General features: G+C 34.3%; 1 protein-coding gene across 5 annotated transcripts in view; it reads left to right on the plus strand.

Annotated features, from left to right (window-relative positions):
• The first annotated feature begins 8,888 nt into the window (after window positions 1-8,888).
• The window catches only part of onecut (homeobox protein onecut), a 588,009-nt gene continuing 570,639 nt past the window's right edge, over window positions 8,889-26,258 (plus strand). The window contains exon 1 of one of the 5 annotated variants that reach the window (XM_081762692.1): window positions 8,889-11,007. In XM_081762692.1, coding sequence (XP_081618818.1) covers window positions 9,522-11,007 — 1,486 coding nt within the window. In that variant the 5' untranslated portion in view covers window positions 8,889-9,521. The remainder of the gene's footprint in view (window positions 11,008-26,258) is intronic. The other 4 variants (XM_081762695.1, XM_081762694.1, XM_081762691.1 and 1 more) reach the window with 4 other exon arrangements.

A 26,258-nucleotide genomic window follows, 5' to 3' on the forward strand; every position in this document is an offset into this window, starting at 1 on the left:
GTAGTCCTTCATATAAAAACAATATAATTCTATATTTTTTTTCCGAAAGTGACACGGTGGCTCAAGCTATCCTTGTTGTCTAGTTTATGAGGAGTACAGATGAAATGATAGAACTCTGCCACAGGGTACCATCACATACATACATACACGAACACATACCAAATTCGATTCCCGGTGGGAGAACCTTTGGAATTTTAACTGTCCTGTATATGTATGTGTTTGTGACCCTGTGAAAATTGGTAAATGTTAAAGAAACCTTGTATACGAGAAAACTCGGGTGCTTAGGAAATTGAGGTATGATCGGTTGATCTTTTTTTTTTAAAAAAAAAAACTGGTCGACTCTTAACCTCTGGTACGTAGGGTCCCTGGTTCGATCCCCCGCCATTTAAGTTACTGATGAATAACATCATGTAAGTGGGTTTCCTCCCAGTTTCTCGTTCCACTGATTCTTCCATCATAATTCACATGTTTAAATCACCCGTCTTTTTTAATCTAACAGGCATAACTATGGGACGTTAAACTGAAAGATTTCATTTTATTTCTTTTATTTTTTTCTGGGAATATAGGTTATCGTCTTTTCGAGTCGATTCAATACTACACAGACGCAATATCTTGTAGTATTGAACCCCTCTTCAAACCTTGGTCCCCTCTCAACAAAAAATTCTGGTTGCATGCCTGATCTGTGATATTCACTATCATAATCGTGAAGCTTTTAAAGGTATATGTGAACAAATCAAGAAATGTTTTTAACAAGATGTATGTCGCTGTTAGGGCTATGCGTATCACTCTTAAGGAAAATCGAATCAACTACACATATATACAATTTTGCTAGTTTAGAGCATATATTTTTCACATACAATAAATAAATAAATAATCCATTTCAGTAGAACAAAAACTATCCACTGTACCGGACTGGCAGGGAACGACATACCTTAAAACGCTATAAAATAGTTTTTATGACTGTGAGCTACATCTTATTAACCATATTGTATACTGTTATCTTTCTAGAGTCATAACAAAACATTTCAAAAGAGTAGGGGCATCTACCGGGTCCGAACCCCCCCCCCCTAAAAAACTTCGTAACTCGACATATATGTGTACATTTTCTTAATAAATTTATACTTGCTTAGCAGATAAATAGTTGGTGTAGAATAAAGATTTGATCTAACACTTCAACTGTACTCTTTCTTTTTATATAAAAGAAACTAGTTCTATCATTTTTTCTTCTGAGAATGTAGGTGGCAGTATTTAATAACTTTTCGTCTTTCCGGGTGTACAAAAATTAAATGAATTCTTTAAGTTTTCCATCTCACGGTTATGCCGGCTAGGCTAAAGGAGACGGTGATGATGAGAAATGAATTAAATGGTTTAATGAAGAAAGTGAGAAGAAATGAGAGAACATCTAGGAAACCCACTTACAAGTTTTCTGTCCGCCACAAAGTTCACTTAGCTCGAGCTGGGATCGAACCAGGCACCTCTTGCACCATGGACCCCATAAAACTGAGCCATCGCGACACCATTTTGGGTGTAGAGTAACAACGGCTAAATACTACATAGACGTATCTAGTAGTATTGGACCCTCTCGCAAAAGGAAAAAGTTCCTGCCGACGCGCGTACCCAAAAAAATTTATTGGGTGGGGTCCAAACTTTGGGAGGTTCAATACTAAAAGCCACTATGTCTATTAGTATTGAACTCGTATTGTTCTGCATCCGAAAATACGATAAGTACTTTTAAAGTACTTCCTCTTATATTTTCAGAAAAATGTGATAGAAGTTAATTTTGTATATATATTCGGATCCCGGGGTTTCGAAATTTGGATTCTGTGTAACAAAATACATCGAATCCATACCCTGGGATCCGGTGCACAGAACGTTGTGTGTAATAAGTTAAAATCAATTTTGAGACAACTGTACCAGCCAACGTCTCCAGTGGCTTTAACAATACTTAGTACTACATAGGAACTCAATACTACGTGATGTACTGTTTTATAGAAACTTATAGGTTTACACTATTATAATCTATATTATTATTAATAATAAATCAAACAAGTGCATCCGATGCTGTGGGCATTCATTAAACTATGTCGTCAATCAAAAAAGGTTGGAAACCACTGCCTTAAAGCTATTATGTTAACTATGTTTCCCTTTGTAAACAAAACTATTTTGAAATTTAACATAATGTGCTTTATTTTTGAAGAGAAATGTGGAAACGAAGAAAGATATGTCTATTAAATATCAGGTATGTAAGTACAGCACACTTATGGAAAGCCAGAAATATGATTTCGCAATAACAGTAGGGGAGTAATTGTAAATTTTACATCCTCCATTTAGGGCCCATCACGTAGGCTTTGTAAGACGCAGAGGATTACAAACGACACAGGTAACTGTTCGCTCTGCGCCGCGGATCATGCGCAATGTAGCGTCATTGCTAGCTTCTGTCCCCTAAGCCAGGTACGAAACAACGAAGATACTTTCAATTGAAGTGAAATATTCCTCCAAGTTCATTTACAATGTTGGAAAATTCATTCAATCTCTTTCCTTCTTAATTCTCAACCTTATTTTTAACATGTAGCTGATAAATCATAAATACCAGTCTTCTTAAAATGATGACCCGTGATAAATGTTTCCTAACTCTATTTTGTTCAAATAATGAAATAAAGGAGTTCAATGAATATAAAATTAACGTTTCGACATACTTTTGTACATTCTTGATGAGCCGTTAAATAGCGACTGTTTGACATCTAAGTCAGATTAGTTAATCTAGTAATTCAGTTCATACCACATTGATGATTGATACGAGTTGTTGTATTTACATGGCAGTTTGCAAGTAGCATGTTAAAATTTGATATACACGTGGTATTAAGTTCCATCGCAAGTTCACTGTAAAGTAGATCTCCATGTTCCATTCAGCTTTGACCGTTGTTCACAATTATTCACCATTATTCATTTGTATGAACAGTTAGCGGTCATGTATTTGATTCACGTCGGCCCAAGTCTAATTCTCGGTTCGGCGCACAATCTCCGATGTTCAATTTGTAACGTGATAAAATTAAGGAAGAGAAAACAACTGAGATGGAGCCAACATCCCGAATATACATCACGAAACCAAAAACTGTCTGTCTTGTGGTTTTTCGTGCATCTGTGATGTTAGGGAGTTTATTTTAGTGAGTACGTTAACATCTCCAGTAGCCTACACAACAAGACATAAAACAGAATAAAAAAGTCTGCATTCATCCACGTTTTTGCATGCTGGTTGTATTGGAGATATCAAAAGATTTTAGTTCGGCATTATGAATTCGACACTAACTTTAGTCATTTAGGACATTTTATTTTGACTTCTCACCTTTACTGCCGATTGAGGCTGAACTTGGACTTAAAGAGCATTATGAGTGTCACTATTCATCTCAGCGATTCCAAAAAACTATTGTTTCGTTATTCGATTATTTCTATATGCCATCTCCTTTCCACCCCTAGGGGGTGCTAGGAGTGTCTTATCCTCACAGTATTTTTCCCATAAGTCATATATGTTTCAAGTCTGGTTGAAATTGTTCAAACCGTTCCACACTTTATATATATATATAGGGTGGTTCATTTAAAATTTATCATACCTGTATCTTGTAATAGAGAGGTTTGTTTGAAAAATCCAGAAACACGTCAACTTTAGTTTTGAGGGGGGCGGATAATCGTGGCAAATTCAGCCACACTGCCCCACTTACTACGGTCTAGTGGTGAAACTATTTTTCGTAAATGGTAACATGGGTCAAATAGCATATCGTTTGAAAGCATATTTGATCCTAGTTATGAAAATATGATTGTTTTGAAATGTCGTCCAATACGTTAGACGAAATCGTATTCACAAATATTACTCACAAATGTTCACAAATGTCCCATTCTCAAACAAGATTACGTTTAGCGTTAGTAAACGTTATGAATTCCCTCAATTACCAATTTTTCTGAGAAATCAATGTCAACAAGCTCACTGTGAGAAACCTTTATTGTTAGGTTGCCCTATTTCCAGTGGTCTAGTGGCGAAACATTTATTGTTAAATAGCAACATTTGTAAAATAACATCGTGTAAAAGCCCCTTTAATTCTTGTTACGATAGTGTTATTATTTGAAAAGTATACTCAACACTGTGGGAGAAATCACGTTCGAAATGTTTTCAAATGACAGTAAAGACAAAAGTTAATGCATATTGTCTTTATAGCATTGTGAATATAACCACAGCTTAGGACTAAAATCTACCAAGAATTAAAATATGACTTTATACCCCCTCCTGCAATTTCAAAACTATGTTTCATGATAATTTCGTTAAAAGTGTTCGATTTCGGCGTGATGTTTCCTATGACGCTTCCCAATTATCCCACCTACAGGAAGTTAAAATCAGTAAGAACTGAAATAGTGAATTTACTCTCCAAGTACACCTTCCCCCCTGTTTCTCTCCTTTAGTCTAACATTCCACGATTATGTCCCTTAGGTTAAGGAAGACGGGTGATTAAGGCACGTGAATAATGATGGAATATTTGTGGAATGAGAGTGTGGGAGGATACGGAGGAGTCCCGAGAAAACCCACTAACACGGTGTTGTTCACCACAGACTTACTTTTTCGGGGATAGAACCAGAGACACCACGCACCAGAGGTAAGCAATTTACCTCTGAGCCTCCGTACCCCTTCCTTCCTCCGATTTCTTTTAGAGATCCACGATAAATTTTCTAAAATTTATTCAATTTTGATACAATATAATGTTCATTTTCTTTTATTCCTTTCCTTAATACCCAGTGTTTGGGATTAAATGCAGTCAAGAATGAGCTCTGAATTCAACCTCTTCATGTGAAATGAAATACTCCCCTCCCCCAGTTAAAAAAAAAAACATTCCACTTCAGTTATAACTGTTCGATTTTAGTGTAATATGTCGTACATTTTCTTTATGGCTTCACAATCATCATTCTTCGTAGAGCTGAAATTAGTAAATAATAAAGCAGTAATATTACACTTGTTTTAGAGTTTCGCGTATCTTATATAAATTCATTCGATCTTGATTTAATATTATGTATATTTTATTTGAATCTCTTTTCCGTAATCTCTTATACTTAGGTTTAAAATCAATCTAAGAATAAGCAGTAGGCTTAGTCCCCTAATATGATACGGATTATCCTCGCCCTCAAAGTAAAATATATGATAGAGCATAAATTTCGTAAAAATATTAGATTTTCATTAAATAAGGCGTATACTTTTAAGGTTTCACAATTACTCCCATTTCTTTGATTTAAAATCAGTTGAAAACTAGAGAATGTACTTATGGATTTTATATATGCATGTACAACCTTACTTTCATTTAATAGTGAGTGCTAATGGTAAAACACTTTATATTGGTTAGCGGTAAAGCTTGTTAAATTTTGTACTGCCCTGGTAAACGTAACGGAGCGACGAATTTTAACTATTAGGAGTAAGCATTACCCACAGATAAAGTGTTGATATAATATTTAAAAGTATATATAATATTTATCCTCAAATGACCCTCTTTGCATATTGCGGTACTAATCACTCAAAACAACAACAATATAAGCACGCAATGCAAAGACCGTTTCTAGTTGTTGCTTTATAAACATTATACATGTGTTTTAGTCCAAAATTCCATACACCCTACCGTTAATTTACTCTATTCGTTGCGTTTTACGTATTTCGATCTTTAAAACTTCTCTGTGCTTTTCTCATATTATGAGACAGTAACTCTATTGCCCAACTTAAACATCTACCTCCATCTGAACTCAGGAAATTAAATGTTCATGAAATTTCTTTGCACATTTTAAGTAATTTGGTTGCATGTTGTTTTTGTGCAGGTGGTAATAGAAGTACCACTTGGATACGTGTATTGGGTTTGATATTTTAAATGCATACACCGTACAGCTGTTCTTGCTAATATGATAATTAAACATATGCGTCAGTGTGCAATAGAAATTTCATTCCCTTCTCGGATATGATATTGTCCCAGCACGTTATCGGAGATGTTATTGTTAAAAATGTATTCTCTGTTTTGTCATCGAATGTAAGCTATGAGATATTGCACATACCTACTTTCAACTCTCATTGAGGATTTATGTTTATCGATGACTGCAAAATTAACACTGTGTCAACGTCTGCTAAAATATATTTAAATTCAACTTGATTAAAGATTAAAAAATCGTGAATAATTAATGAACCTGAAATTTCCACAGTTTTGGTATCATGAAATATGCGACGAAATAGTGGAACTTCAAGCAAGTCCAGTGACACATTATGGTTTATTGTAATTCAGTTAGCATGGTATCGAACCAAGAACCTAAAATGAGTATCTTACTATTGAAGTACAATTAGTTGCCGGAAAAGTTGATTTCATTTGATTTTGAGTTTAGCGTCTCTTTCAGCTGCGAGGCTATATGAGACGTAGACCTACAGCTTAACGTGGAATACGAACCACAAAAGCCTCTGCCGAGAATCGAACCCAAATTTCCCTCGCCAAAGGCGCGTATGCTAACCGCCAATCCGTGAGGGAGCTCTGCCGGGAAAGATTCTGAGGAAGGAGGACGGACAACCCTAAGCACGATAGAAGAAAAAGCAAAAAAATGAGCAAAGCAAAACGGGCAAAAGAATTCTTACATTTCTTTAAGTATTCGGGCTAATAAAACGATCTAACCTGAATGATTAATTATATTTTTCTCATAAGAATTTATATTTTTAATCATATTGACTGTTTAGATTATACAATTCTGCAAGTATTACAAAAAAAAGTATATGTTATATTACAATGTTTAAATTATAATGTGTTTCCAATATTAACAAGAGACAAAACACAAGATCAATGTGATACGTTCATTACATTTACTTTAAATATATATACATATATAAAAATATTAAGACATTACTGTAAGTTACAAGTAATAGCTGTTCTTTAGTACCTGCTCTATCTCAAAATTATCTTATATCAATTGTAAAAATAGTACAGGAATACTATTAATTCGATAGCTAAAATTTATTGAATTGTCAATACCGCGTCGACTGTATCCACAAATGGAATGAAGTAAAATGTGATTTTCTTTACTGGTTATTCTTTTTACTCTAAGAAAATCAAATAACTTAAGTGACTGGTGATGAAATTATATTTTATGGGATGCATGGGACGGAATTGCAGTAGGCCTACTTACACTCCGAAAAGAAACAAATTAACTCTCACTGTAGGATGATCACTCTAATACTAACGTTGTCAACTTACAAAGAGCTACTCTTATTGCAAGTGTAACACATTTAAAAAAAAATGGTTTGACGCCTCGAGCTCCCGCATGATATGTGGATAGCGTACGTAACTTCTGCGTGGGAGACCCAGCTTCGATTCCCATGTGATTCGGAACCCACATTAAGCCATAGGTTAACGTTCCACATAGCCTCGTTGCTGAAAGGGGTGCTAAATTCAAATCTAACTGACTAACCAAGCTTAATGCGTCTTTTCACCATGAAGGCAATATCGACTTGGACCTATAGCTTAACGTGGGATAAAAATTGCATGCGCTCTCACTTGGAATCGAACCTGGATCTCCCGATTCCACCTTTTACCACAAAGGAACTTTGTTTGGAAGCTAAACTTTAATTAATACCGACACTATGGGTCTATAGTTTAACGTAGTATCCGAACCTCGTGTACTTCCATAGGTTATCCCAACCAAAATCACATGATTTAAAAACACACACCCGAACCATGTTGTAGTTCACGCCCAGCCAACACCTGTACTAAAAAGAAAATAATAGGGAAAAATATGCGTGCAATGCCTGTTTGCCTGCAACCCACTCGACGGTTTTGTTTTGTAAGTATGCCTATATTCAGGCGTAGTGCGTTTCAAAACTGGCTCTCAAAATTCAATTCTTTCTATATTGTTTAATTTCAATTTACATGATTATGTGCGTGAAATGTCTAGCCTTCAGAAGGCATTTATTTCCGTAAAGAGTACTGCAAAGGCACAATCTTGACATTCGCTTGTGAGAATCTTTGATTTTCCTTGTTGGTATTTCCACTTATTTAATGGAAGTGTCTTAGTTTTAATTTCTTTAATTCTTTTTCTTTTACAAGGTGTATATATATATTACTTTTTATTGATTAAAAGAAATATAATTTTGTGTAAGCTGCTCTTACACTGTCTCTTTATTCGGTTTAGGTATAACTAGTTCTGCTTCTTGAGTTTTATTGTTCTGTTATTTCTTTCTTTTTTTTTTGTCCGATTTTTCTTGCCTGTTCGCTTATGTAGAGCAAGTAAACATTCGTTGGCATTTTGCCCACCTACTCAGAACATGCCATTTGTTACCTTATCAAAGGGTGAAAATTCATGGCCAGGTAAGTGTCTGTAGTTGGACGTTTCCATGGTAACACAGGTGTACGCTTCGCTTTGGCTGGCTATTGTCCACGAGTTTTTTCTCAATAAACAAAAAGGAAAAAAGCTGTTATAATTACCTTAATTGTGAGTGTTATTTAGTTGCGACCTTGTGCGCAAATAAATAGGAATAATGAAACGTCTTAAAAGAAATTTAGTCAAGTTTTAGAAAAGAAAACAAAATAAACCTAGAAGCAGGTTTAAATGATATAGTAAAGGAAAGCTAATGCTTATTATTTAGAGATAATAAAATTTGTTTCCCTCATAAGTTCTAAAGAATACTTTCACTTTTTCTGAAGTTCATTTCTGTCACTTTCTTTGTTTCATTAGTTTTCTCCTAACTTTACGGAGGAAAGAGAGGCAGAGAAAGAGCGACCAGCGTTCTTACTTCGCACGAGCACGTTGTTCTGGGACCACATGGTAATTATTATTGATTCGGAAGCATCAAAATTATTGGAATTTCGTCTGCCTTCAATCAATAGCCATGCCTTTGCCATGTGCTCCGTTGTCATAGAAAGAAAAAGTGAATAAAAAGGAGTGAAACGGACATGACAGTTGCTGGTATTTCTTTAAAGACATGAAGAATCACGATTGAGATTAGCGACAACGATGGACATAGCCATTACGTGTCCCTAACGCGCCAAATAGCAGACAATAGAAGTCCAGTACTTTCAGTGTAAACGGAAGCCATTTGAGTCGCAGCTGGCAACTGGCGTGGCTGCATGAAGCACTTGGAGAAGGAGAGCGCTTGTCAGCCGGTGTTTGGGCGGAAGTGTGGAGGTTCGGGAGCAGAGCAGAGAGAAGAAAACATGTTTATTTCGTTGTTGGTGCGTGTAGTTACAATGAGATTGCTTTTAAGTACTTAGTACAAACTATAGCAGACGAAACTATGTTAGATTGTGATTTCATTTATCATGACAGTTGTGCGTGCTCAATTGGATGCGCAGTAGCTTTCACACAAACATGGACGTCTGCTGGCTGGTGAAAATTTTGTGTATGGGACTTTTCCGCCGTTAAAGTCTTTGACCAGGGACTTGTGTTTTAATATTTATTATAATTAGTGTGTGGAGTGAACATTGGAGACTCGGTTAGTGTCGTTAACGTGTGCGATTGAGTGAGAAAACATGGAGAGCATGGGGGAGATGGGCGAGCAGTCGCTGCCTGACTCACAGTCACTCAGTGAGCAAACGCCATTACCCGACTCGGTCGATTCACCAGCTGCATCTACGCATGCCGACCTGATGTCGCCGGGTGAGCTGAGCCCTACTATTTCACGCTCTGCCGTGCCGGGGTCAGTGCCCACTTCCCACGAGTCTCTCACAGAGTCGGTATCGGGGGAGACAGTACGTATTCACATCAAACAAGAATTGCCCAGTGCCGAAGACTTATCTGCTGAGGGGGTGAGCCTTGCGAGCGAGTCTCTCACCACCAAACAAGAGACGCTATCTGTGATCGTGCCACCACAAGACGACTCGCAATTGGACTCACATGACTCAGAACTTCTAAGTCCAGGGAAACTCTCGCCCACTTCAGGTATCTCGGTGAGTGTTGCAAGCATGATTGACGCTTCAGATTTTCGTGCCCTTCAGCCAGAACCAACATACCAGACTCTCACATCGGTCAACGGCAGAATGTCACCTCCCGGTTTTAGCCCTAGTTCCTCTTACGCTACTCTTACACCTTTACAACCTCTTCCTCCTATATCGACAATGTCAGACAAATTCGCATACGGACACGCGGGCAATGTATCCGGATCTTTTACTGTCATGCAGAACAATGGCTTGGGAAACATCGGCCTAGGCATGGGTGTTAATTCGCCATACAGCTACGACAAGTTACCTTCAATGAGTATGTCACCTCCACATTATTCCTCCCCCAACAATGGCCTTGGCATTGGCATTCCACAACAACATTCCCCTCTTTCACCACAAAGTTCGTACAGTCAAAATGGGCTTCATTCGCCACAGAAATCTATGTCGCCAAATAGCTACGATTCTCCATATACCCAACGTGACATTGCCCGTGCTGCGCTTGGTGCTCCACAGAGTCCAACCCTGTCACCCCCATCTGCCTCGCTTCACTCACCTCCAAATACTATAGTTACTAGTTTTGGTGGCACGACATCTCTTGCCACAAGTCTGCCTACAATCAATGGTCTGACAACAATTACACCTCATAGCGTATCTCCTCATCATTCCCCATCGTTGGTTGCTCCTATCCAGAGAGAAGCTGTTGCATCTCCTTCACCTCCCACCACGGCCGTTACAATCCCAACGACGCTGCCCACAAGTCTTCAACCACAGCCACCAACACCGGTCGCCGTGAAGACAGCACCAACATCCAGCGCAGGAGGCGGCGGCGGTGGAGAAGTCGAAGAAATCAACACGAAGGAACTCGCCCAGAGGATCAGCGCTGAACTCAAGAGGTACAGCATCCCACAGGCCATCTTCGCTCAGCGCGTTCTTTGTCGATCACAAGGCACGCTCTCCGATCTCCTCCGCAACCCAAAGCCCTGGTCAAAGCTGAAATCGGGTCGAGAGACGTTTCGGCGAATGTGGAAGTGGCTGCAAGAGCCAGAATTTCAGAGGATGTCAGCTCTTAGACTAGCAGGTAAGTCCCAACAATCATTTTTTTAATATTTTGCTTCTTATGTATATCAATAGTATTTTAGAAGTGGAAAGGAAATTCTGAAAGTTGTAGTTTAAAATGAAAGTAGGTCGTGTTTTGTTGACCTTATTTCCCTTTAGAATAAGCAAGTACTTTTACCATGCCCAAAATTCAAGTAAATATTATGACAGTAGTGGGAATATATAATTACAATATTTTAAAAACGAAAAACATCAATTTTCAAAACGATTTTTCGAAGTAAGTGATCATTTATGTAAGTTTATTCGGAAACCTTTTGAAGCTGTTGTGTACGCGCGAGCCACGCGGTCTGCGGGGCTCCCCCACGTGCATGAGTCGATAAACGGGCGGTCCGCCACGTGTTTTCAATGAGTGGCGTGTCTTGCTTACTCGCTAGAGGACAGAGCATGTGAGACGCGAACGAAAACAAGATAACGGGATCTGTTGTAAATGCTTTCCGTTCAGAAGAGCATGTATTCTGAGCTCTCTTTGTTAGTAGAAAATAAAGAAAGACTTTCTTTGTTTAGAAAAGATAGAAAGCTCAAAACAAATGACTGCGGTTTAGCGACGAGTTGAGAGTTGCGTCACATCTCCTTGCATCTTCGGAGCATGTGCAAGAATATTGACGTTTTCTGCACGAACAGAGGTTTATATTCTTGTAAAATTGTCGTATTTTTATTAAAGATAAATACATATTTTAAGAACTTTATTCCAACTGAATTAAGTGTCCAAAGAAAAAGGTATTCTTCTCTGCGTTTGTATAATTTTTATAAAAAGTAGATTTTGTATGTAAATGGGTAGGAATAGATGCAAGTATTCCGTAAAGATGCAAATTATATAATATTTTATCGTTATATTAAACGTGTAGAAATGGAAACAAATCTGAAAGTGTGTATTAGGTTGCCTATCGTACAGTTTCAACAAAGTTCTGCATTTATTGATTACTAGCAACAGGAGAGATACACGCGGTCCCGCCTCCTAGTTATCCCGCCCTCCAGACTTTCTTTCCTTACCACTTGGATGTGGGAACTCCTTAGGGAAACAAGAGTCCAGCAGATTCACATTTGTGCCAAGAGAGGGCAGGCAAATTCATACCTGTAAACTAGAAAGTTAACTTCTGTGTCCAAAAGGTGGCAAAAGTATGCGAATTTCGTTATCTTAAAATTTGCACCCCTCATTCTTCTTAAAAGTAGATAGTACACATTGCAATCATTGTGTCACGTGATAACATAAAATAACAAAGAATTGTCATATCTTTTTACATAAAATTATAATGATAGGCTGGGAACTATCTGAAATGTTCATTTGGAAATGGAAATGAAATTAAATCTTTTGGTTTAATGTCTACGATTATGCTCTTTAGGCTAAAGGTAGACGATGATTGAAGCAAGTGAATGTTGATGGATTGGTGGAATGAAAAGCCGGGAGGAAATGGGGGTACGCCGAAAAAAACCACAGACAAGATGTTATCCACCACAAACTTATTTGACCGGAGATCGAACCAGAGACCCTACGGACTAGAGGTAAGCGCTCTATCACTGAACCACCGTGCACCCTTAAATATGGATTTGTGATACACATCACCTAATTACAACGAAATTAACAAATACTTAGAGATTTGGAGGCTCTTTAACCTCCAAATAGCATAATATTATTTGTTCTTGTGAATCATAATAGATTGCATACTAATTTAAGTATACAACAAATAGCACCGTTTTCTTTAGCCTAAAGGGCATGACCATAGGACGTTAAACTAAACTATTTCACTTTTTCAACATTTAAGACTTTTGTTGTAATATAACATTATAACCTAAAATTGAACAAGCGTTCTGTTTATAGTAAAATAAAATATAATAATTGTGGATCTGAGTTTAAAAGTAATGTTTTTCGTAAGTCGGATGCCCACGTTGGTTGGTAAACCCGGATGCACGTTTATGCACATATGTATGTGGAAGAGACAGAGAGAGAAAGAAGAGAACAAAAGAAAGAAAAAGAGAGAATGAGAGTATAATACAGAGAAACTAATATATTATTTTTTAAATGAAATAGCATAAAAACGCCACTATCAAATGGTTAACTATAAATCTATGATATTCTGTAGTGTACTGTTTAACATGTTTGTTGCTATATTTGTAAAAAAAAAAAAAAAAAAAAAAAAAAAAAAAGCTATTTAAGTGGTTTTAGGATAGAATAGAGTAGAGAATTTTTCAGAATGTAGTATGATTATTCCAGTACATTCTGAAAAATCTGCTAAGAGATTACCCACGCTAAACTATTGATTTTGGTGGGTATTTGTTACGAAATTCCTTTTTTCTTTAGTTAAAATCTTACTCTTTTTTTAAGATACATTAAATATAGTTGGAAATACATTTAGAATACATTGTTCAATATGAAGAAAATCCAAGATTGAAGTCTGTTTTGTGTTCATCAGCTCCCAAAAATTGCTTTAAGTTACATATTTCATCCTAATATTTATATTTCTATGCTCTTATAGCTGACGAATGCTACCTCTTACTTAACAGAAAAGGGATGGGAGAAGAAGACATCTTTGCCTGTACGATGGTAACATCTCGGTATTTATCTAGTAAAACTGAAAGGAAAGGAAGATAGTGTCATTTCAGTCTTCAGAATGACCAGTTCGAATTTCCAAAGTCCAAATATTGGTTTCCAAGTTTCTGAACTGCAATCAAACACAGTTATCACGCCATTTGCTTTTCCAGAAATGTGAAATGTTAAAAAATAACTTCAGTATTGCATTTCTCAGACACATTTCATCTACACGCTTTGTCAGGTTATTAGAAAAATAAAATTGATATTTCCCCACACATTCTGTTATTTATGTATGGCTGAAGGAAATAGATAAATTCTCAGTCAGAACATCCAGGTTAAAGATCTCACCCAAAACCTATTGATGAGAAGCGCAATTCAAGTCACTGGACAACTCTATTTGGTTTTAGATTCCTACAACTACATAGCGTTCAGTGGATTATTATTGAAATAAATCTTGAATTCCGAGGCTACGTCGTATAAACTAAAAGGAAAGATTAACGAATGTAAGTGGATATAAATAGAATAATTGGCGAATTGTATAAAGTGGGTAGAAACAACGAAACCAGTAAAAGCTCACAGCCATGATGTTGCCCACCATAAACTAACATTTGTCCTCGCACAACTAGGAAAAGCGATCTCTTCCTGAGTTGACACACCCTTAAGAAACTATTATCCTCAATAGTAAAAGAATAGTTCATGGCCGTATTTGAAAATTAATACAAAGGTTCTAGACTTTTAATAATAATAATAATAATAATAATAATAATAATAATAATAATAATAATAATAATAATAATAATAATAATAATAATAATAATAATAATAATAATAATAATAATACAGCGTCTTATTTCTCACACTTTTAAGAAATAATTCACGATATTTTTAAATGTTGGTGAGCATAATGCTTATAATGAGGTGTCAGTCCTATCTGTGTATCGAGAATAGTTGAGACAGCTGTGAAATTATCTCTTGGACAATTTCTATTGATTAACAAATGCTCACAACATTGTCATACTAAGAAATTGGGTAAATTGTTTCTGAAACATCCAGGAGGAACTCGGAGACAACTAAGGGAAGTGCTTGAAGATTCTAAGCTAAATTCAAATGTCATTGTAAAATTAACCAATTATTTGATATAGTAGTATGTCAAAACTTTTTGTTTTACATGTTTAATATTTAACTGTAAGTAAATGTTTAATATTTAACTTAGAGCGTATGGAAACGAATGGAAGGATCGTGAGAATGTGGAAACTTGCCGTATTCTATATGTTTATTTTGTTTTGTCAGTTGACCTAAATACTTTCCTATGTAGCTGCCAAAATGTTCAGTTTTACTATAGCAGATGTCTTGCTATTAATTCTCAATACCAATATGATCATAATAATAATAAATATTTTTACTGGCCTTCATAATTAAAAATCAGAAAGGTGGCTGAGACCTCAGAATTCTATCCTAGTTAGAAATCAGCAAATAAATTCCGAAAGAAGGTTATAAAATAAACTATAAATTTTAACAATAATGCCATATTTAGCTAATGATGAAATTCTGTAGTATTATTTCCTATATTATTATTTATCTCATATTTTTCAGTAGTCCTGGGCAAGAGATGAAATGAGAGAAGACATTTCTGACACATACAGGAAAAAAATTAAGAGATCTTCTGATTCTATAAGCATTTTAGTTAAAATACTTGCCCAAATTTTGTCCTAAGTAAGGCAGGTCTTAGTTTAACATTTGCGAATTTATTAATCCGTAAGTGTTATCGAATTAACAAAACTTTGATTTATATAAGAAATGACAATGCAAAGGGAGGGATTATCTAGCACTCCTTGATATTAAGTAAAGAAACATACAAAATTAAACATAAAGTATTGGAGTAAACATTTTTGAAAATTCTTACAAGAGTAGGAAACAATAAGTAAAACCTTAAAAGTTTTGAATAATCACAAAAATTTGTATGGGCTAAGAAATTTAGCAGAACCTCAAAAGAAACCTTGAATTCGTTACTTCTGTGATAAATGTACCAAAAGCATTTACAAATATCCATACAAAATTTACGATTAATCTAACCGGCATAACCGTGGGACGTGAAACTCAAAGATTTCATTTCGTTTTCTTACGATTAATGTTAGTAGTAGCTTCATTTCCAACTTAAAGATTTTAAGCTATATTTGTATTTACTCTGAATTAGTTTTGTTTTATTATTTCCAGTGGCACCACTCATAATGTTCCTCATTGTAATTCTTTATTTTTAAATCTTCGCTTAATTGCACACATGTAAGGTTGAATATTAGAGGTTACAAGTACAGATTCCTTAATTGATAATCACAAGAATGTTTCACTTGCTTTCAAAACACAATTACGATAATATTCTGATATCGCATTTTCAGTAAAATAAAAGTCTTATTCCATGGTTTCGAAAACAAAATTGCTTTTATAATATATAACCAATTATGTTTAATATATAATTATATTGTATTGAAATACATTAAATAAAATACATTTTAAAAGAAACAAAATATAGCAACTATTCTTACATTGTTCAAATTAATGTACTAATTATACATTGGCGCTGGGAAATTTCTTATTAAATGGTTTCGAAAATACAAGTTTGAAAACGACTTGTCTTTTATAAATAAAGACAACACAAGTAAAAATGTATATTTTCGACTGTACCTTGCGCTGAGCAAAGTCAGTCTGAATTGTTATACCCACCTAACAATATTCTTCTACATTCTTCTTGGTCTTCACAAGAACTTCCTCGTGGCTATATGCTCAGTATGTGCGTGGTCGGCCCGGAAGACCCGAGTTGCATTCCCAGTGGCTGTTCATGTGGCTTCGATCTCACATTAAGATGTAGGTCCACGCCTCATATAGCCTCGATACTGAAAGGAACGCTAATCTGCAGTCCAACCAACCAACTTGGTCTACTCAAAATTATATTTGGCCCAAGTCTTCCAACTAGCTTTGTGCATCTTGCGCATATTTCGCACACAAGTAACGTCTCTCGCCCCTCATTGGAAATTTCATAAGTATCAATCCTAAAATGTTTATTGACTTGTAGCTATTGTGTAACTTCGTAAATTAAACACTTTTGTCTCTTCTTTCTCTGAAAAATATTTTACTAAAATAGCAATACATCTGCCAAAACTTACTTCCCGGATAACTCATCTATAACAAAAGTTATTTTCCTTAAGTACTTACTAAGACATGATAAACTTTTTTTAGATACATAGCTGATCTTTCCTACTTTATCATTATTTATATTATGCAATTACATACAATTTGTTCACTGGTTCAGAAAGAAAAAAAGGAAACAGAAGAGATCTTTCAATTTTGAATATGTAACAAATAACTAATTCTTGAATCTATCCTTAGTCATTGTTTTATAACTTTCCTTTCCATCACTTATGTTATATATAAATTCAGCAGCGATATAAATGTGGGATCTCCATTACATATACTTCTACTAAAGATCTAAACTGTATCACCTGCACCATATACTAGAAAGCTCTTTAGAACTATTTAGCCTCGAAAGTGCTATTGACCAAAAGAAAAACTAACTCTCATGCCAATGGTCAAAGTGTCTAAGCGATAAAGAAAATGAGTTTTAACTGCATTTTTTACACCAATTTGAGGACTCTGAATCTAATGGAACTTCTCTTAAACACAGCCGTTCTTGGTACCACGAAAAAAAATAGCATAAAGATTGGATATAAATAAATATGAGTATCCCAATTTTGATGTCATTTTCCCTGTGACCAGATGGATGGATATACTTAAAAGCATTTTCATTAGATTTAGTGTATTAAAATGAATATCAAAATTGCAGTTAGAAATTTATCCAAACGTGAGCGGTGGTTCTTTGAATAGTTAGGATTGTTCGTTGGATTCTCCCATTTTTTATAATATTTCTAAATATTGCCGATAAAAACTGATACTAAAATTTCTCTGAGTAATTATTGAGTATTTAGGAAATACTGCTTAGTGAAATAATATGTATTGCAGATCGTTTCCAACTGCCAAAGAATAGAAATTTGAAATAAGTTAGAGCCCGGAGGTTCACATGACGAACTAAACAAGAATGAGGACCATCCCTAAAACATCGAATAATTTACACAGAAGTAATTTGCACTTCCTAAAGAAATACGAAAAAAAGTTTAATATTATTTTATCTCTGCAATATTACGTAGAAACGTAGGGGTGGGATTGATGAGTGCTATTAATAATATTTAGAAGGGTAATTTCATAGTCATAACATAAATATTGTCATACAAAAATATTAGTTTTCGTTTTGTCTCCCAAAGTACTGAAATACTCGTTAGTTGCTTTTCAAAACTAAATTTTAAATATGTTCGAAGCAAGTCATTTAACTATAGAGGTAAATAATATATTGTTTTTAAAACGTTTTTTAAAAAAGATGTGGAAACACAATAATTCAATTGTCAAAATTTCCTATGTTTTGTGATTTTTCTTTACGTTTTTATGCAACACCGAATATATAACGGACAAGATTTATTACTAAAGTAGAAGCTGATCAACTCGTACAAAGATTCTTTATTTGAGGCGAGGTTTCCCAGCGATGATTGAACCTCCAAACACGAGTACACAAGCAGGTACATTAGCCATGAGGCTATGGATAAGACCCCGATACATCTTTCACATACCGTTTTCTCTCTTCGAAGATTCAAGAATTTTCCTAATCTTGATATTTTACTCCATTTGTATTATTTATTGAAACATACATAGAAAATTATTGTCAAATATTATGAAAAAAATGTGATTTAATTACATAAATTACGTTACGTATTTTAATTTAATTTGGCTTTTGTTACTTAAATGATTACCAAGCTTGACTTTATCACAAGCGAACGCGAATTTGATTTCTGATGGGAATAATCTCCTTTAGCAGTCATATAAAAGACACGGGACGGAAGCTGAACTTGAAAGTAACCCTGCTCGAACAAACTGTGGATTATATTTAAATATATGTATACGCACTATTATATTCAGTATGTTGTCATTTGAGAATTTGTGTGAGGATAAAACGTGGAGATCGCTGTTTGTCCATTTTCCTTTTTTGCCTGAAGTAAAATGAAACCTCTTAGCTGTACTTGTCGCTTCTCTCATCAATCGGGACGCAAATAATGAACGTCTCACGCTGCTCACAATTTTATTTTTAAAAGGTTATATACTTATGAAAGATCGCCTTTTCAACTCAGAAGATATTGAACTGAAGAAATATACTTTCTTGCTAGGGAGACTTAATTAAAATGAGAAACTTAGATTTATATTGATTTGAAAACTGCGTGCTAGACATAGAAAAAAATGATAAATGTTTTTGGCATAGTAACTAATAATCGTAAATCTATGTCTGAAGGTATTATGCAGTATTCCTCTATCGAGTTGTTTTCTAGAAATTGACTGATTTAAGACAATTTGTAAAGTGAGCTAAATATATTACATAAATAATGAAATAGTAAATCGGAATTAGAAATACCGTCTTGAAATTTGTTTCATGTAGCCAAATACAGCTGCCTCCAAGTTAAAATTTAAAAGATCATATTCGTTTTATTTGGAATTAAATTCCCTTATGAGAACATTATTTTTCTTTTGTCTCTGAAACCAAACAAAATACCTCCTTATATATATTCCATTTGAAAAATAACAGATTTGCAGATCACTGCAGATTTTTATTTTTTCTCATATGTAAATGCTATAAACATGGCTCTTTAAGATAAACCACTCAATTAATAATAATAATTATGATCAACACAGTACCACAGCTTAGCTAATTACACTTTGCATACTGAAAGAGAGAAGTAAAAGGGAACCAACCCTAATTTATAGTATTAATGTCGTAACTTATTATTCCTTTCATTACTTAGTCTTATGTTTGAAAGCGAATTTGTATTATGGCCGATGTGAATTTCAAACTAGTCTTGCTGTTACTAAGTCACCCGATTTGTTGCACCGTACAATGTACTTCAACATAATTCTGTAAAACATTGCCATTATAATATTGTAAAATAATAAAGTACATGCAACTGTAATACGTGCATAATACCATTATAATATGAAACAGAACATCTTTCAAATCTTAGAAAGGAAAGTTCAAAAATCTTTAGAAGAGTTTATAAAATGATAGACATACAAAAGAAAATACATTTTTGAATTTTTTCTTAACCTCTTACCGCATGCCGTGCCATATACGACACATCCCATTTTTTCACTTTAGCTTTTTGTGATTTATCAAAGGCATCAAATGACTGTTTTGTCTCCTGTGTGAGATATTGACGTGTATGAATAAGAGATTTTGATGTCATCTGGCATGTTCTTTGTGAGTTGTAAGTGTGTCATATATGGCACTTACTTATTTCTCGTCGGAATTAAGTGAAAAATCTAAAAATTCAAGTTTTAATTCATTTTTCAAGTTCCCATATGGGGATTTCCAATACTGATTTTTTTCGCTAAAAGAAAAAAAATCATGCAGAAAGGGGTTAATGTATTGCGTTTACTTGGAAGATGATTATCTTCTACAGTGCATTGCGATTTATAGGACTATATTTGAAGCATTGATATTTGTGTTCGTAAGCGGCCGTCCGTATATATAAATGTATTTGTCAAAATTTTATTACGTCTGGAGGCATTATAAGCTGATCTTATTAACTAGTGATCCCATTAAGCGAAATCTACTGTAGTAATATTGAATATACTAAGATAATATTTTTACTTCTAAATGCCTTTACAATTTTGTAACACAGCCGAACATGTATGAACTACTTAATTTAGATTTTTCCTTAAGACAAAGTTATATTTGATTGGTTGGATTGGAACTTAGAGCTCTTTTGGGAATCGATACAATCTGAAATGTAGACCTATCTCTTAATGTGGAATCGAAATCACATGAGCTCTCACCGGAAATTCAACCCGGGACTTCCACACTGCAGATTCATGCGCTAACAATATATCTAAGAGGGAACTCGGCATCATATTTGATAATAGAGCTTTTACTCTTTTTCATTATCAAGGCTATATGAAATGAACCTACAGTTTAAGGTAAAATACGAACCAGCGTAATGCATTCAAATTTCGAGGCACTCCCGCCGGTAGTCAAACCCGGAATTCCATAAATTAAAATAAATGTATAAATTACGTTTTACATATTAAAGTGCCTGTTTTTGTTCTTAAATTACTTATCACTGTAAATATGCTATCACTCCTCCAGTAGCATAACGTTAAATAACCCACAGTGTAAAAGCATTTTCTGTGATTGTTAGCTTATATTAATTTAAGTTTTATATTGCAAGCATTGTAATCTCGTAAGTTTCTTGCAAAAGAGAAAAGAAGTACTTAATTTCCCTGTATTCAAAACATTTCCATAATTAAGGAGAGAAAAGCAAAGATTCCTCTGTAATCGTGTAATAGTTTTAATTGTTCGTCTCGATTTACTAAATCGTTTTATTCATTTTTAAAAATTATCGATTCCAGATATTTCCATTAATATTAGTTGTTGCATTTAAGACCTCGACCTGTTGTACACTATAAACTTAAATCATATTCAATTACAAGCTTTAATTGTTTACATTTAACAAATTTATTTATTTATTTATTTTTTTGGGTTTGCTCACCTACCACCCCGAATTCCATACCAGTGCAAGTATACAAGGAATTCGCTCTTCACGCCAATCACGCAGATAGCGCTATCTATTAGTATGTAACAACATCCATTAGCGTGATTGTTTACACTATTAGCAATTAGCATGACGCACTGAGACAATTGTCTTTATTATAAGGAATTATTATTATTATTATTTTATTGTCTTTCTATATCAACATTACACACCTCGTAAGCAGGATTGCACAACATTCCAGGAAGTTAGCGTTATTCATGCTATGAAATGTTTTTGTATTATAGATGAATTGTATTATCTATTTACATACATTTGCAATCATTGAAAGCTGTTAAAGTGTCTATTTATCAGCGAGTAAACTCTAATTTGGCTACGGTTATTTTTGTTCAAATATAACAGATGTTCTACTCAGAAATAAAATTATTTCAAATTATTAAGTTATTTCAAATTTGAGATAAATTTCTTGAATTTCAAAAACGAGTTCTAAAAATCTGTGCATAATATGTACTCATTGTTTCAGTTGAATTAACTCAAGACTCAAACTGAGTGTATTTCTTTCCCTCATTTTTAAATAATGAGGGAGTTGTAGTCATGCAGTTGTATACATACATGGTTAGTCATACAGCTGTAACAAAAAGAGTACAATATACTATCAATTTTGTCACTAGATATTATGATTATTATGCCACAATAATTTATCTTATTTTATGTGTCACATTAATTAAAATACGTAGAATTAAATACGTGAAAATGCTTTAGCAATCATTAATTCGTTCAAACACCCGAAATTATTATAAAGAAAACAAGGAAAGGAAAGAGAGACACAGAAGGAGGTGTTCCTGATAGACATATAATAGAAGATGATGCGAGAACTCACAAAGTAAGAATTTAAATAATTAGATAGAAATCGAGCTCGGGAGAGAGCGAAACTTCCGAGAAGTCTGCTGCCCGTAACCACGTGGTGACCCTGCTAGAGCACGAGATGTGTCGGTAGTAACGCGGCGCAGGAACTTCTCCGAATGCAACGAGCGAGAGAACGTTGTCATTCGGTGGCACTCACTGTTCGATAAATCTTACGTGAGGCGACTGGGAAATCGGATACCGGACCTTTTACACTTGATGCACGAGTCATTGCTGATAAAAGCGCCGCTATTTTTTTCCTACAAGTTGTCGAAGTGATAAATCACAATGAAAGGGTAAGGGGGAGAACTCAGGTAGAGAATACAGGTGTTTGTTTACAAACTTTCAGAGGATCTTTCGATGTTATTTTGATCAGGTATAAAGTGGTCGATCCATTCGCGATGAAAGAACATAATCATCATAAAATACTTATTGATTTAAATGCTTTAAAATATTTTAATGATCGCTTAATATCCATCATCTTATTTTTGAATTATAATCTTTATCAAAATAATTATAATTTATAGTTATCAGATGCTATTATTAAAATTATCAAAGCAATTCCGTAGTTTTAATTTGTTACCTTTATTTTATTTATTTATTTTTTGTTAAAAAAGAAAAAGAAACTTGTCAATATTTCATCATTGGTATCCCAGTACTACAGTATGCCTTTGAAGAAGGATTTCTGTATACGAAAAATCCCTATTTAAGCAAAATATTTATTTATTTATTTATTTTTGGAATGAAGAAAACGGAAAGAAAGTAATACTGTACAGTTTGGTTTACGAGGTTGCTTTTAAAAGTTAGTGATATATTGTTTTACGTATATATTTCGATTAGATATCTTTTTCTAATATTACGAAAGAGAAGGAATTTAACATCTACCTGACCCTATTTGCTCAGTTGTCCCTCTTAACTATGGAGGTAAATGGAAAAGAACCTGTTGTAGGGCAAAATACTCAGACAAGATAGATAACATGTACGTTATAAAATATAGGAACTCTGTATCTCTCTCCAGTTAAGCTTTTTTTTATCATACATACAATTAAACAAATAATATTTATATTTTATTTACAAGACTTCTTTACTTCTGAATTCTTACTTACGAAGATATTATTACTCTTAGCTTAAGAATAAATAGCGGTGTAATAGAACCTAAACAGAATTTCATTTGCGTAATACTGGTTGGCCGACTTAAGGCCATCAGCGCTTCGTACCAGAGTGATTAGTGGATTATTTCAATTTTGTTAATGTATCTTATATTAAGGAAATAGTTTAACTTTATTATATATAATCACCTGTGAGTCGAGCTGATTGGCGAAATAATAATTACAATGCCCAAGAACTGAACACTCGTATTTGTATGAACTTCAAAGGTTACTAAATAAAACAAGTCGCTGGATGCGGGTAATTTACTATAAACACTACTAAAATCAGTATATATGCATGCATTGTTTCTTTAGTCTTTCAAACGTCTAGTCAGCTTTCTCTAAGTAGTCAATTGAAGATAGGTATAAAATCCTAAGGGAAAAAAAGTATTTCCAGCTATTAAAAATGCGTTTAATAGACATTTGAAAAGAGCACATGCAGGTTACACATAGTATCGAACCGGGTTGGAGGGTGTGGATAGCCGAAACATTTAATGTGAATGCCAGTATATGTGGTTGTAGTGTCTGAGGGTTGCGTTAAATGCAGGTATGAAAATTGCATTCACATACACTCGTTTAAAAAGCGTTTTAATTAATTGTTCATCATGAAGTATATTTTGAATATCATTTTCTCGCTTTTAATTCAGACATGCTTCTGCTTGCGCAAAACTCTTGGCCCCGTCGAAATAATGGTTTTACTTTTATTCAATAAGAAATATCTAGTACCCATATAAGATAACAAGCTTACTGTAAATATATTTTTTGCATTATAAGGCTCCGCTGTACTAGAAGATGTTTTTAATTTCGCAAGAAAATATACAGAAGGAACTTCAGTGGTAGTCAGGGAATATTTTCACAGATTATCAGATATTGAGATTTTAACATATTTAAATGAGTTTTTTAAAAAGGAAAATTACTTTTATTACTATTCGAAAAATATAGAATTTATTTATTGTGTTTTAGTATTACGGGAATAGTTTTTCACCGTTTGTGGTATGCAGGTGAAAACTTCCTTCCGCTACACTATTTAGTTAATTTAATTTAAAATATAAAATTGCTTGAATTTCTTCTTGGTTGAGACACAAATACTGTGATGAAGTACTCGAGATTTATACACAATTTTTTGAGAAATTGAGGTATCTATTGAGAATGCATTTATAGCATCCTCACATATGTAATTTTGTGAAGACGCTCTAAATTTACGTAAAGCTAGCCAAACGACTTGATGAATGCTGCATTAATTATGAGGAAATCGATAGAAAATCCGCAATTGAATACATTATGTGATACCATTATCGTAAATCGACTCACTTTTTAAATGATACATTTGGTGTATGTACTCGCCTTCGGCGGCGCGGAAGGCCCGAATGCGATTAGCGGTGGGAGCTCATGTAGTTTGCATTCCATGGTAAATTCTAAATCCACGTCTCATATGGTGCCGGTGGTGAAAAGAAGCGCTAAATTCCAAACCAACTAATCTAATGTATAAATATTGTAACTGTTAATATTATAAACACCAAAAATATTTTAGTAACTGCAAACATGAATTGTTTCTTAAGATGAGTAAAATTTATTAACAAGATTTAGACATACATCATATATAAACGTTTCAGAAATGTACTCAATACTGTTTTAATTAAGAAAAACTCATTACTTCTTTTATGAATCAAGAGTCAATCAAAAATAATCAGTTTTCGTTATTGTTTTTTAATGAATAAATAAAGAAAGTGTGATGCAATGTCGAATCTCTTCTTCGATTTCTTTCATAAGGTTCTAAATATTATTGAGAATTAGTAAATGAAACTATCAATGTATCCAAGGTATGAATATTTTCCCTTTCCGAGAAAGCTGTTGCTACAGTGTATTCCTTCGTATTACGCGGAACTAGAAATATTTTGTAGACTTTTGTAGACAAGATTATCTTTGTTTCTACTATACGAATACCCTAGAAAAGGCATTTATTAACCAAATACCCTTATTACAATATCATTAGCAAGCTCTAAATATTTTATTCGGCAGTATTCAGATGCTATCGTTTCTGTTACCAAGTAGGAAAATATTCTAGAATTTGTTTAGCTTTTCTGATTTATAGTTGCAGATTTTTCTTTGAATAAACATTGACTCTTAATCAAAGATTTGGAAATTGTTTTTGTCAATGAATGTAAAAGAAACTGACTCCGAAGTATTATCGAGATGTAAAATGTAAAACAAAGCATTTATTATGTAATATCTGCACTGAATATCGACTAGGCATGAAGAAACATGTATATTAAGAGGAATCTTTCGTCATATCTATAAAGATTACGTTATTTGTTACATTACCTATAACAAATTGATTTTCATAAATATTAAATACATTAACGTTACTTTGTTTAGCAAATTGATATATAAAGTTATATTTACTGTCAAAACATATTAACAAGGACAGTTTCAAGGTAAATAAAATAATTCAGCGATTTCTGATGAGAGTCCTACTTGAAAGCGGAATTCGAACATTTGTCGTCTTCAAAAGAGAAAAGGAAATAAAACGAAATAACTATGCGCTGACTTATTTCATTTGAATGGTGATATGAGAGGGTGATTTTTGAAATAAACACAAGATAACTTCGTGAATAAAGAGAAAGACGTATGTGGAGACACTGATGGGACCATTGAGACATTTAATTTTATTGTGGTTCAGTAAAAATTATCAGGAAGGGCAAGTATGAAGCGTTGATGACGTACTTCTTTTATGATTAGAAGGGGAAATCTCGGCCGCTCGTCGGGCTTCGCGGTGGAGAACTTCCGCGCGGGACTTCTGAAACTTCGTAGCCCTCTTTCCTCGACGACGTCGTTTTCTCTTCTTCCGTCTCTTCTACCCTGTTCAGTTATGTTTGCGTTGGGGAAAGAGAAATGAAGTTGAGCAACTTGAACTGTCGTCCGAAAGAGAAGTCATAGGGACGTTGAAATAGCAGCCACGCTCTTGTTTCAAACAGAAACTTAATCATCATGAGTTCAAATA

Source organism: Thermobia domestica, chromosome 6, assembly GCF_964235325.1.
Source record: "Thermobia domestica chromosome 6, izTheDome1.hap1.1, whole genome shotgun sequence".
Classification (NCBI taxonomy): domain Eukaryota; kingdom Metazoa; phylum Arthropoda; class Insecta; order Zygentoma; family Lepismatidae; genus Thermobia; species Thermobia domestica.